This window comes from Macrotis lagotis, chromosome 8 (assembly GCF_037893015.1).
Source record: "Macrotis lagotis isolate mMagLag1 chromosome 8, bilby.v1.9.chrom.fasta, whole genome shotgun sequence".
NCBI classification, from domain to species: Eukaryota; Metazoa; Chordata; class Mammalia; order Peramelemorphia; family Peramelidae; genus Macrotis; species Macrotis lagotis.
The window spans coordinates 22,774,635-22,787,904 of record NC_133665.1 but is presented as its reverse complement, the minus strand read 5'-3'; the positions used below and the strand labels follow the sequence as shown (position 1 = coordinate 22,787,904).

Genomic DNA, 13,270 nt, shown 5'->3' with positions numbered 1-13,270 from the left:
ACAACTTGGGAAGACATAATAGCCCTTATTATTTCAATTACCAACAATGCTTCCAGAGAATTGATGATAAAGAATGATATCTATCTCCTGACAGATGATGAACTCATGATGTTGAATAAGATATTTAGTTTTTGGACATAGCCAATTCAAGAACATGTTGTGCTTGACTATGCCTATTTTGTCACAAAGTTTTTCTTTTTTTCATGAATGATGGTAAGAGGGAGAGAAAATTGATTATTGTTCATTTAAATTTTTAATTTGATTTAAAAATAAATTAATCGTATTGTTTATTATTATCACTTTTTAGAGAAGTTTAACTGATATGTGAAGTAATTACCACACAAGGAGGAGATTAAAATGACCAAGAAATCGATAGGTTAGAAACAATCTCTTGGACAAGTAAAAAGATATTGCTGTTAAGGGTAACACTATTTAGAATATATATATATGTATGTATAGCTTGTGTTTATGTAGTTAGAATGTTGTTTCCTCCATTGATTGTGAATTCTTTAAGCATAGAAATGGTCTTTTACCTTTCTTTAGGTCCCTTGAGCTTATTACAGTGTTTTTCACATGGTAAGCACATAAAAATATTTTTTTGACAGACTGATTGACTGCAAAACATTATGAAGGAGGTGGTGGAAGACTATGAACAGTACTATCTCACAAAAAAGTGAAAAATAGTAGAAGGGAAAGTGATCCTGAAGAGAGCTAGGTATTAGAGGCAACTAAATCAGTTATCCCAAGATTATTATTAGGCCAGAAGAGAAGACAGTAAATTGATAAAAAATGAAATATATTTACTAGAAATTCTCTAATGTTCTCTTGTAAACAATGTTATTAATAGTATGGAAACAATTACCATGAAGTCTAAAACTGAAAAGCAGAATGTGTTTAAAGAAAGGTGATCAAATTTGACAAAGGAACTTCAATAATTTGAGGGATTCAATACTTCAGTAACTTGTCCTCAATGATGGGGATAACCATTTCACTGATACAGAACACAATTTCTCTGTACACTGTCTGTGTAAGTCTTTTCTGTATCCACAGAGTTTCTACCCATGTACCAAAAACCCCAGACACAAATATCAGTAGTTAGTAGAGTGCTTTTTCCCTCTGGAGGTTATCTAGAACTTCTTTTGATTGGTACTTTGTTCAGAAGTTCCGGGCAATTTTCTTATATTATTTTTTTGCATTAAAATATCAGTTGCTTTTTTTAAAAAAAAAAAAACTTATTCTGAAAGAATCAGAAATCTTAAACTTTCCCTACACATCTGGTTTATGAGATCAATATGGTTTACTTATTTGGAGATAATAGTTTTTGTTGACCTTATTGCTACTGTTTCTTCTTTTCCCTCTTTTCTTTCTCTTTCTCCTCCTCCTCCTCCTCCTCCTCCTCCTCCTCCTCTTCATTCTTTTTCCTCTTTTTTCTTCTTTTTCTTCTCCTTCCTCCCCCTCCTTCTTTTTCTTCTTCTTCCTTCTTCTTCCTTTGTTTTCCTTCTTTTTCCTTCTTCCTTCTTTTTCCTTCTTCTTTCTCCTTTTTCTTCTTTTTCTTCTTCATCATCTTCTTTGTCATCTGCTTCTGCTTCTGCTCCTCCTCCTCCTCCTCCTCCTCCTCCTCCTTCATCCTTTACTTCTGTGTATTTGCCTTCCCAAGCAATCATTTCTCTCTTTTGTTTCTTTGATGTGACTGGCCTCTATGGATTCAAATTTTCCTATTCTTCCAATTATTTCTGCTGTACAGGTTATAAATTTTTGCTTTCACAATATTCATTTCTCTTTGAAGCAACTAAAGGTTACTTTGATGTTATGCTGTAGTCTCTTGAGAATCTAACAGGGTCCTCTGCCTTATCAGGTGTTGATTCATTGTCCTTTGTCTTTCATTATTTATAAAAATGTCCTGAATTCATGTATCTGATCTGGAGACCATATTCCCTTCTCTTATTAATATTTCCTTGTTGGTTTATTTGCTTTTGTTCATTCTTTTCACTAAGTTTTCTTCCTTCTAAGACCTTTGGTAATTCAATCTCTTTTCCTCATATGCCCCTATTGCCCATTTTCTGACTTCTTTTGAGTTTGATTTTCCTGGAGACTGGACCAAAAGTCAACCCAGCCTCACTACCTCACATTTCACTACCTCAGATTTTGACTCAAATGACTTTCTAGGGTGACAGATAAGGCCCTAGCTAGGTGTTGGTCACATTCCCTTGGCTTAGTAGAGGGTTACACAACCACACATGGAAAAACCCTTGCCTCCTTTTCCCCATTCCCAAATTCTTTGACTGAGTTCTATTGCAGCACAAAACATCGCTTGATGTTGCAGCCCAATTTACAGTACTGGATGGAGTCTGGTGGATAGACGTCAGTGTGATTCAAACCTGTGGCTTAGTTTGTTCAGCCTGTCCAAAGGGTGGCAGGGGAGAAAATGCTAGGTGTCAGGACCTTAGTGGCTAGAGACTGACCCTCTCACTTTTGCTCACTGGGTTTTTACTTCATGGTGGTTCTTTGTAACATAGACTATAGAGACAACTGGAAGTTATCTCTTGTAAATATTTCCTATTTTAGAGAGGTTCAAGAGGTTATAAGGATTGGAGAAAACATCTGTTCTTCCCTTTCACTGGTAACATGACCTAGACATCTTGGCTCAATAGTTATTCATAATATTTTCTTGGTCAGTTTTTTTTGGGGGGGAGATAATAAGAAGACCCAATATTTACCTTTGATTGATATCTTCCTTTTTTTCCTTTACTTTCCCCTCAAAATTGTTTAGTCCCTAGTACAGATCTCTGCTGTACTGTACTTACTATTTTTGTTTGGTTTAGTATTGTTTCTCCTTAATATATAGCACATGAGAGACAATGATTTTAGGCTTAACTATCACATTCCACCAGACATCTCTTTCTCTCTCTTTCTATTTCTATCGCTCTCTGTTCTGTCCCTATCCTTATCCCTATCACTATTTATACTACATATATACATATATATGTAAATGTATGTATTTGCATATATACAGATACATTTAGATATATGTATGTATACATATAATATATGTTTATCTTTAATAATATATATTAAGAAGAAGCATATGCTGGAGGTGGTACAATTTTAAAGGCACTCAGGAATAGATGTTTGAAATATTTCAGAGAGGTAAAAATTCCAATTAAAAGCAAGTGAGGGGGCAACTAACTAGATTGTGTAGCGGATAGAGCACTGGCTCTGGAGTCAGGAGGACCTGAGTTTAAATCCAACCTCAGACACTTAATAATTACCTAGCTGTGTGGCCTTGGGCAAGCCACTTAACCCCATTTGCCTTGCAAAAACCTGAAAAAAAATAATATAACAAAATTATCCTGAGATCCTAGGAGCAGATGGTAAAATAGAAATTGAGGGAATTCACCAGTTACTTCCTGAAAGAGATCCTAACAGAAAAACTTCCAGGAATATTATAGCCAAATTCTAAAACTTCCAAGTCAAAAAGAAAATACTAAAAGCTTCCAGAAACAAAAAATCTAACTACCATGGCTCTATAGTCAGCATTACACAGGATCTGGCAACATCTACATTAAGGGCTCGTAGGGATTGGAATATTGGGATATTCTGGAAGGCAAAAGATCTTGTTTTACAACCAAGAATCAACTACCCATCAAAACTGAATATCCTCTTTCAAGGGAAAAGATGTATTTTCAATGAAACAGGGCACTTTCAAACTTTACTATTGAAACAACAAGAGCTGAACAGAAAGTTTGATTCACGTACAGGACTCTGGTGAAGCATAGAGGAGATGGACAAGAAGGACTAACTATGAGGAACTTAAGGATATTGAACTGTTTGTATTCCTTCATGGGAAGAAGATACTGATAATTCATATTAACTTTCTCATAAGAAATGTTAGAAGGAGCATATATAGACAGGGCACAGGAAGGAGTGGAATATAAAGGTATAATATAGTAAAAAGATGGAGTCAATGGGTGGTAAAAGAAAGTACTGGGAGGAAGAGAAAGGAGAGGAAGAAGGGGCTAAGATATTTCACATAAGAGTCAAGAAAAAAGCTTTTTCAATAGAGTGGAGGTGGGGAAGGCAAGAGGGAATGAGTGAGCCTTCATTCTCATCAGAAATGGCTCAGAGAGGAAATAACATACACACTTAATAGGGTATAGAAATCTATCTTACTCTAGAGAATAATGAGGAGAAAGGCATGGGATAAGGGAGAATGGGGGGAGGGAAGAGGGAATAGGTGATAGGAGAGAGGGAAGATTGAGGGAGAGGGTACTCAGTTACAACACACTTTTGGACAGGTACAGGATGAAAGGAGAGGGAGAATAGAATAAATCAGAGTGGGGAGGAATAGAGTGGAGGGAAATACAACTAGTAATAGCAACTGTGGGGAAAATATTGAAGCGACTTCTCTGGTGGACTTATGATAAAAAAGGTAACTCACCCCAGAGACAGAGCCATTGGAATCTTAACACAGACTGAAGTTCCCCCCTCTCTCACCATTCTTAAGTATTCTCATCTTCCTTGGGGAGGGAGGTTTATGTTTATTCTTATAACAACATTATTGTAATAATGTAAAATAAATAAACCAAAAACAGCAAAAACAAAAAGAAAATCCTAAATGGGGTCATGAAGAACCAAATATGACTTAACAATAACAATGAAAGATCTCTTTAGGATTTTTTTTAAGATTTTACAAGGTAATGGGGTCAAGTGACTTGCTCAAGGTCACACAGCTAGGCAATTAGTATGTGTCTGAGACTGTATTTGAACTCAGGTCCTCCTAACTCCAGGGCCAGTACTCTTATCTACCACACCACCTAGCTGCCCCTGAAAGGTCTCTTTAGAAAAGCCCTCTAATAGTTCTGTAATATCTTATTTCCATACCACTACTTTGTTCTTGGTTGTAATTTTAATTGTTTGTTTGGCTCTGGTTTCCCACTTGTTTATTTTGGAAGCATAGCAGAGAAGAATGTTATTCTTCTAACTAGACTGAGATACTCATTTTTAATTTTTCTTACTTTGAATGTCTTTGTTAATAAAAATGGAAAATGAATATCCTAGAAGATCCTATTTTAGTGTAGTAAAATCAGGACAGTCTTTGATAAATATGTAATAATCAAATATAAGAACTCAAAAGCTAAACATCATAATTTCTCATTTCATTTTGCTTGGTGAAAGATATATTCTATAGCAGATTAATATTTGAGGATTTTATAGATTTTTTTTTTCATCATTTAAACTATACACATGCTTGAAAAGTTGGATGTTACAATACTTTAAACCAATTCAAGGATATTTTCTGCTACTTGTTCTTTCTAATAAGAAATTCTAAATGGAAAAGTCTTTTAATCAATTAAATTTATGAGCATAAAAGATTTGTGGTAGAGGTCAGTTGAGTAGAAATTTAATATCAACTTTGAAAAAATGAGTTTAGGTTTGATGCTATATGAATTTTTTTTAAAGACAGAATTTCATATACAGTGACTGATATTCATATGCCCTCTTAAGATTTCTAAAACATTGTTAACAACATTCTTTCCTTTAAATCTCAGTAAATCTGTAAAGTTGTTGTGCAAGTATTATTGTTCTCATTTCATAGGTAAGGAAACCAAATCGCAGAGAGTAGATGAAGTGGCTTGTCCAAAATCATACAGCAAGTAAATAATAGAGTTAACACTTAAGTGATCTTGGGGCCTTCTTACTCTGAATTGGTTATTCTTCTTCTGGAAGCTCTGGCTTGTTCTACTATACTGGAAAGAACTGTGAGAATAAACCTTCTCAAAGACCAATAATATTAGCTAGGTATGCAGAGAAGCATTTCCAGTGGGTTCATTAATAATGTTTTTCTTTGTGAGATTTCTTTGTGAAGGTGTGATCTATAAAGATTGAAGCAACATAATTTGGAAAGCTGACTTCAAATTCTGTGACTGCCATGTGTGTGGTCTCAGTCAAGACATTTAATTTTTATTCTTCATACTTTCCTCATCTATAAAATAATGATCTTTTAAGTTTCTTTCCATATTGAATTAGATGAATTGACAATAGTTGAAGGTCCATTAAAGATAGGTGGTTTGCATCTTTGTTGTGAACAAATAGTTCAGGTGAATTGAAATAATTGGAGAACATATGATAGCTCTGATAATATCAGCTAATTTATAATAATTGTAGGCAATAGCTTACTTCACATTGTTCATTTATAATAATAAGCTACTGGCAATTATATTTCAAATTGTGACTAAAATGTATAACCAAAGTGAAACTTTTAACCATTTTCTTAACTGATTAGAATTGGCAAATATGCCTCATATCATTTTACACCATTTTATTGGTTTTTAAAAGATTTTCTTTTGCCTTTTTTTTCCTTCTTTAAAAATAGCAAAGGTTGGTCAAGGAATTAAAATTTAGAAGATGTAGCTGAAAAGACACACACTGGGTCACTTTCGAGACCTCAGTGTGCCTGATTGATTTTGGCTTTTTTGCTGTAATGATTGTTGTTAGTGTTTTGTCAGAGAATCAGAATAACTGGGTTACCTGGGAATAGAACTGAAAGTTGTGAATTTGAAGCATCATCTCTCCACTCTCTCCGTATACTTTCAGAAACAACAGTGAAAGAGATTGGAAAAGTTAAATGTCCTAGTCCATAAAATGTAAATTCAATTTACTTTCACAAACATGAAATACCTACTATGCCTATGCTACCATATAAGTTTTTCTTATTATAATTTGTAGATTAATCTGAACTGTTGAAAAAAGATATATATGGAAAGTATAGTATGATAAACAACACATTGGTGGCATCTATCTGGATAATGCAAAAGTTTCTTTTTATTTTCTCAATGTACCCTACTATTATAAAATCTACTTAGATATTGGAAATTAGCTAAGGGAATCTGTAATATATTTTGTTTTAAATTTAAATTAGAAATTATTGCTTGTCATTTATGACTAAGTACTAACTACTTCTTAAACCCTATTCCCTTTTATTATCTCTTAGACTTCAGGCTCGTATAGCTCATAGAATCCAAGAACTGGAAAATTTGCCAGGCTCTTTGCCACCAGATTTACGAACCAAGGCTACAGTGGAACTGAAGGCTCTTAGGTTACTGAATTTTCAACGGCAGGTAAGGTCTTTCTCACTGAACCTGAAATATAGGAAATAAATATAATTGCTTCACATAATATAATCTGTGACAATCCCAAAAGCTCATAGAAGATTGTCACAAAATGTGAAGCTTATAAAAAAGTTTACCATTTGGATTTGCTACATGTAATCAGAAGTATTAGAGACAAAGTAAGCTTAGTTTCTTAGTATTTCTGTCCCTCTATCCTTTTCAGATGTGTTAGATTTGAAGGAGAAAAAGGTCATATTTTATTGGAGATCTCTGAAAAGATTTTTCTTCCATCCCATGGCGATGTTATAAGTGCAATATTTTGGCAAGTGACATCTCATATTCACCATTATGGCTCTAACAAAAAAAAGAAGATTGAATAATTGTGGTAGAACAATGTTTCTTTAGAGGCATAAAAGATTGTCAGAAATTAATAAGGATTATGAAAGGCTTTCTTTACATGTGCATTACTCTTTTACTATATTAATGTCTCATAAAATTTTATAAAAAAAATACTTCTTACAATCCCTGAGACAGTTCAAGACTATAATTTGGCTCTTCAAGTTCACACACAAAACAATATTCATTCAATACATTAATGATTATAGTGGCTAACATTTATATAGTGCTTTAAGAATTTACAAAACACTTTACATTATTATCTAATTTTCCCTTATAACAACCGTATGAAGTAAATGCAATTATTATTCTCATTTTATGAGCCAGCAAAGGTTATATGAATTGCCCAGGGTTACATAGTTTGGAATAAGTATCTGAGACTGGATCTGAATTCTGGTTTTCCTTACTCTTAAGTCCAGGGTTTTGTTCATTGCACCACCTAGCTGCCTTATGACTTAATTTATGTCTCTTATTTTTTTCAGCATTTTGTAGACTCATAGTTTTTTTTTTCCTTAGCATGGGTGTTTATTCTTTTTCAGATCTACCACTTTATAGGGAACTTTTGAGAGCTAAAATGGCCAAAAATTTGATTACCTCATGGGTAATGAACTCATTACCTTATGGTACCAACAGGTGAGCTTCTTAGAACTTAGACTGACTCTTAGATGACAGACACATGTACAGTACAGTACTTTGCTAGGTCCATACTCAAAATATATTTTTCTTGTTAATTTTAGTAAAGTTTATAATCTTGTGCCACAATCTTCAATAGCCTTGGATCACAACTATGCAATAAGTTGGTATCAAAGTAGGTTTTTAGTGGCAGGACAAATGTTAAGTTCACTGTATTAGAGAAACTTTTTTTTAGAAGAGAGAAATTGTTCCTTTGTTCAAGGAGATCATATTCTATCAGGAAAAGACAATACACATAAGGAAGTAGTGACCAGAAGTGATGATATTACTGACTTGATTGCAGTACCTAGAGAAAGAAGTAAGAAAGTAAAGCAGGGAAGAAGCCAAAAAAGCTATGTGAAAAATGTAAAAGTGAAGCTTTATTTGGTATCTGGGACCAGATACAGATGTAGTAGAATAAATGGATTGATTTGCATTAATTGGAATGTCAATCAACTGAGTTAAAGGTCCCTCAAAGATGTGAAGCTTAAAAAAGCCTGGTAGCTGTGGCCTGATGGTAAACCTTTAACAATCAACTTTTAGGGGGAAAATGTGCCCATCATATACTTTTAGATTTAAATTGCATTTTAACATTTTTTTCCATCATTTACTTAAGTCTAGACAAAAGAAGAATAAATCAAACTAATTTGTAGCTTTACCAATTTCTAAGATGTAAATGCTCACCCTGAAAATTTAACAATTGGCTATCTGCAACTGGTTCATACTGGCTCTAGCACTCCTTTGATTGAGGATATGGTTATTAAAGACCTAGAGGTCCAGGTCTGGCACAGAGGGTACTAATCCAGGTGGTAAGGTTCTAATCCAGGTGGTCAGGTACTAATCCAGGAGAAACAGGGCAGATACTCAAATGACCTTGTTGGCTTCATGGCTACCTGGTCTGGTGTCTAGGACTAGCCAATAAAGCCTTCCTATAATCCCCTTAAAATAAAACTAATAAATGCATCCTATACTCCTCAAATTAGAAGAAGCATGATAAAATTATTTGGGATCTCTAGATAGCAGGTCTTTCTCCTATCCTTGAGGAAACATTTTGATAACCTTAGATCTGGAAGGCCTATTTTAGGATGAGGGTGGGATTACGTCTACCAAAGTCTCACTCTGCTGACTCACTGTACTATGGGAAGTAACTTGTATTGTTGAATGTTGAATGCTAGAATAATAGACCCAAAGCTCCAGCAGGTTTGATGGATCAAAACCAGCTCCAAATATATATATACCAGACAGCAAGGTAAGTCTGCTGTCTGAGGAGTGACCTAACACATGGAGGGAGAGAGGCTTATCACTGGAAAGTTGACCCCATTAAGTCATGCATTTTTTGCCCATGGCAGCCTGTGAATTTAAAAAGAAATCACCCTTTAGTCCTACTTCTGTAGTATCAGTGATAGAAGTATGGGTAAGAGTGTGTGTAAAGTGCTGAGAATCTCACGTTCTTAGACACTCTGCTAACACTGATTTGACTTCTCTAAATGTGAAGTTCTTCTGAAATCATCAGTAAAATAGATAACACTACTGGAGGAACTGAACCACATCCTTGGCTACATTCTTAGTTTAAAGGAAGTCAGAAGATAGAAAAAAAGTTGTAGGTAAATGGAAATATGACTCACAGGCTTTCTTTGGAACATAAAGTAAAGGAGTTGGCAGAATTGTTTTCATGTATCCAAAAGCAATATAATACAATATTTCATGAGATACTTGGTCAAATTGCCACAGGATGAGTGTAAGCAAGCATATTTCTATGAAGATCATTGCAACTGATATGCTAAAAATCATTATAGAGGATAAAGAGGCAAATGTGCTAATGAGAATCTTGATGTGCCTATTTAGACTTGATCTAATAGACCAATTGGTGGCATCAGTGTGAAAGTGAACACAGGAGAAGAAAGTAAATTTATGTTGAAAAACACAGTTTAGGATCAGGGGGAAAAGGGGGTCCAAATATTTACTGGAAGAAGAGGATCCTTGAGAACCTGAAGAGCACAATAAATGAATTACTACTGAAGGAGATTCAACATGTCCATCAACTGTGAGTGTTAGACCACTGTTAGTCAAATCACTGAATATTTAAAGTTCAAAACTAGCATAGATCAGAAGACAAAGAAAGATCACTTTATGAGTGATGACAGTAGCATTACTTTGACCTTTTGAAGTAAGCTTTCAATTCTGGAAAATGGGCATGATTCTGACAATGATTCTGGTGATCATTATGTCCTAAAAAAACTTGGTTGATATAAAGTAGATAGAAAAAAGTATTAATCTTGCTAAGCAGAGAATTATAGCAGCCAAGGGAAATACCAGATAGGAATAAATAAGTTCATTTGTTCAGATTACAGAGAAAATAATGAACATCTTTGCCTCAAAAAAACCAAAAGTTACTTGAGAAGAGTGCTTGGTGGAAGACCCACATTTCCCAAAAGGCATTAAACCCAAGATGATTAGATTAAATTGGCTGGATGACCAATATATTAGAAATGGAAATGATCTCTTAAGTGTTTCTATTCTAACCTATTCTCATCTCTGTTGACAATGGAACTACTTCATTTGGATCTACTACTGCATTATCTCAAACATTGTATGAGGAAGCCGAGGGGCCATTTAAGAAAATGAAGTTGAGAAGATTGCCTAGAAATGAGGAAGAAATCCATATAGGAGGTGACACATTTAAAGGTCTTCAGGGATCAATTTGAAAGGTATTTCAGAGAAGAGCCTTAAAGAATGAAAGAGGTCACAGATTTTGTTTTTATAAAAATAAAACAAAACAAAAATGGTTATGACAAGATGTCACTCACTTCTGACCAATTTCTGTGCAGCCTCAATGAAATAAGATATATTCTCTAAACTTTGCAGCTCTGCCAGGGCCTATCACAATCGGCTTCAAACAATAGATGCTCAATAAATGATTGCCAGTTATTAAGTAGAAATGCATTCCTGAGAAGTACTCCCTGCCATTTATAGACCTTTTAAGAGAAAAAAATTCAAATGTCAAGGAATCCTACTTTATATAATGCTGTTGATAGATCTTCAAGGAAGCACCCACATATGCTGATATGTCAGAAAGGTACCATCATTCCCTAAAATTTTATATCATGTGGTTGAAAGTTGGGATACCATGGTTTTCTTTTGGTGGGGTAAAGCATTCTTTTGCTTAGGATCTTTTAGAAGGCCTTGATTCATTTGAAGTAATCTGCTCTTTCTTCTACCTAATCTGTATCTGTTTGGTCAAATCCCAGGCCTCCCTTTGCTAACAGCAGACAGAGATAAGTTGTTCAAGGGTGATAGTCCGGAGGAGGACAACTAGGATGATGATGATGATGATAGTTTTTGAGATCATGTTGCTGAAGGAACAGTCCAGTTCCAGTTCAGGGAAAAGATGTTATTGTAACTATCAAATATTTGAAGGACTGTTATGATTAAAGAGAACAAAAAAATCTTAACTAGAGCTACTGGAACTTGAAACTGAGTCTTGGGAGATAATGGCTTACTCCTTCATTGGAAGTCTTCAAGATTACTTGTTGATTACATTGTAAAGAAAATTATTCATTTAGGAATTGATAAGAATGGCTTCTTAGTTTCCTTCTACCTCTGAAATACTATCTTTTTAGTCAATGAAGCTCAGAGAGGCATTAGATACAGAGAAACCAGTTGTTTATCAAACAGTTCAAATCTGATGTATGTTCCATAACATTTGATACCACCTTACTTTTGTTATATCTATATACTTAAGTAGAACTGAATACTCTCTTCCCCACCTCCATGGGACCTCTTTACTATGATTGTCAGCCTTCTCCCCCTTCATCTGTTTAATTCCTACCTATCAAATCCCCCCCCAATTAATTATAAACTTTTCCTGCTCAGACCACATAAACTTTTTTTTGCATTCAGAATACTTAGTCATGTAATACTTTGCATTATAAATAGCTATATTAATTTCTTATTTCATGATAAGATAACCTCCCCCAACATCTAGCCAGTCTACTGTCATTGAACATCTTCCTTGTGCTAGGCACTATTCTAAGTGTAAGGGATCCAAGAAAGGTAAAGGACAGTCCTTGCTCTTAAAAATCAAAGTGCTCAGCACACAGCTATTGGTTCATAAATGCTCATTGCAAGAATGAATGCTGTGCCTTCATCTTGGGTATTGATGACAATGAGAAGGAAATAGGCAGCCTTTCCCAGAAGATTTCTTTTTTTCATATTAACCCAGATGAATGAGGTGCAAAAAAATGTGGCATCATTCTGCACATGTGCTTTGTTGACTTTAAAAGAGGATTGGCCAAAGGAGAACAAAATATAGTTTTAAAAACTCTCCTTAAAATGAGGCATCTGCTGAGTCCAATGTCCTAAAAAATTGCATGACAGATGTAACTGAGAGAATAACTGTTCAAAGACTAGCTAAAGATGTACATTAAGCACAACATCTACCAAGGGAATGTGCTTCTCTGCAGTACTAATGGTGTCATGGAAGATATTCTGCACTCCATCTAAAAAGAAAGGCAAGTCCCCTTAGACAGAAAGAGACTGACTATTCAAGTATGCAGATAATATTGCATGGATTTTGTGAAATCTCAGACTATAAGAAAATCTTCTCTATGAAATGCACAGTAATCATTTCCAAAACTGAAAAAAATCCACTGTATACTAAATTCATATTGCTCAGATTATGGTGTACATTTTAGATAGTTTTTCATTTAGATCATCAGTGCATATATCTCCAGTAGGCACATTAAAGGAATAGTAAACTGAACCTAGTTTTGAATAGAAGGAGGGAGATCAAGTTGGATTTAAGAAATTACTCAGTTTCAATGATCCCAACCTATTTGCTGCCACAAAGACTCACATTTGAAACACCAGGGTTCTCTTGGTGTTGTTATTTGTCTGTGAATCATGGAATACCACCAGAGATAAAAATTGCAGGTTATCTAAAGGGCAATAGGAAGCTGTGTGATAGTTGTGAATAAGGGATGACTTATATACAACAAGTAATAATCAGAGAGGTTCATAACAAGAACAAGAAGGTGCTCCCAGGCACAGAAAGACTAAAATTGCCCTATAGGCATAAAATATTAAAAGAAGAA

The 13,270-nt window shown here is 34.6% G+C and overlaps 1 protein-coding gene across 7 annotated transcripts in view; it reads left to right on the top strand.

Annotated features, from left to right (window-relative positions):
• SMARCA2 (SWI/SNF related BAF chromatin remodeling complex subunit ATPase 2) overlaps positions 1-13,270 on the top strand; it is a 207,231-nt gene that overhangs the window by 40,228 nt on the left and 153,733 nt on the right. For 6 of the 7 annotated variants that reach the window (XM_074196508.1, XM_074196507.1, XM_074196509.1 and 3 more), the window contains one exon: positions 6,992-7,118. In XM_074196508.1, the coding sequence (XP_074052609.1) occupies positions 6,992-7,118 (127 nt within the window). The other variant, XM_074196512.1, reaches the window with a different exon arrangement.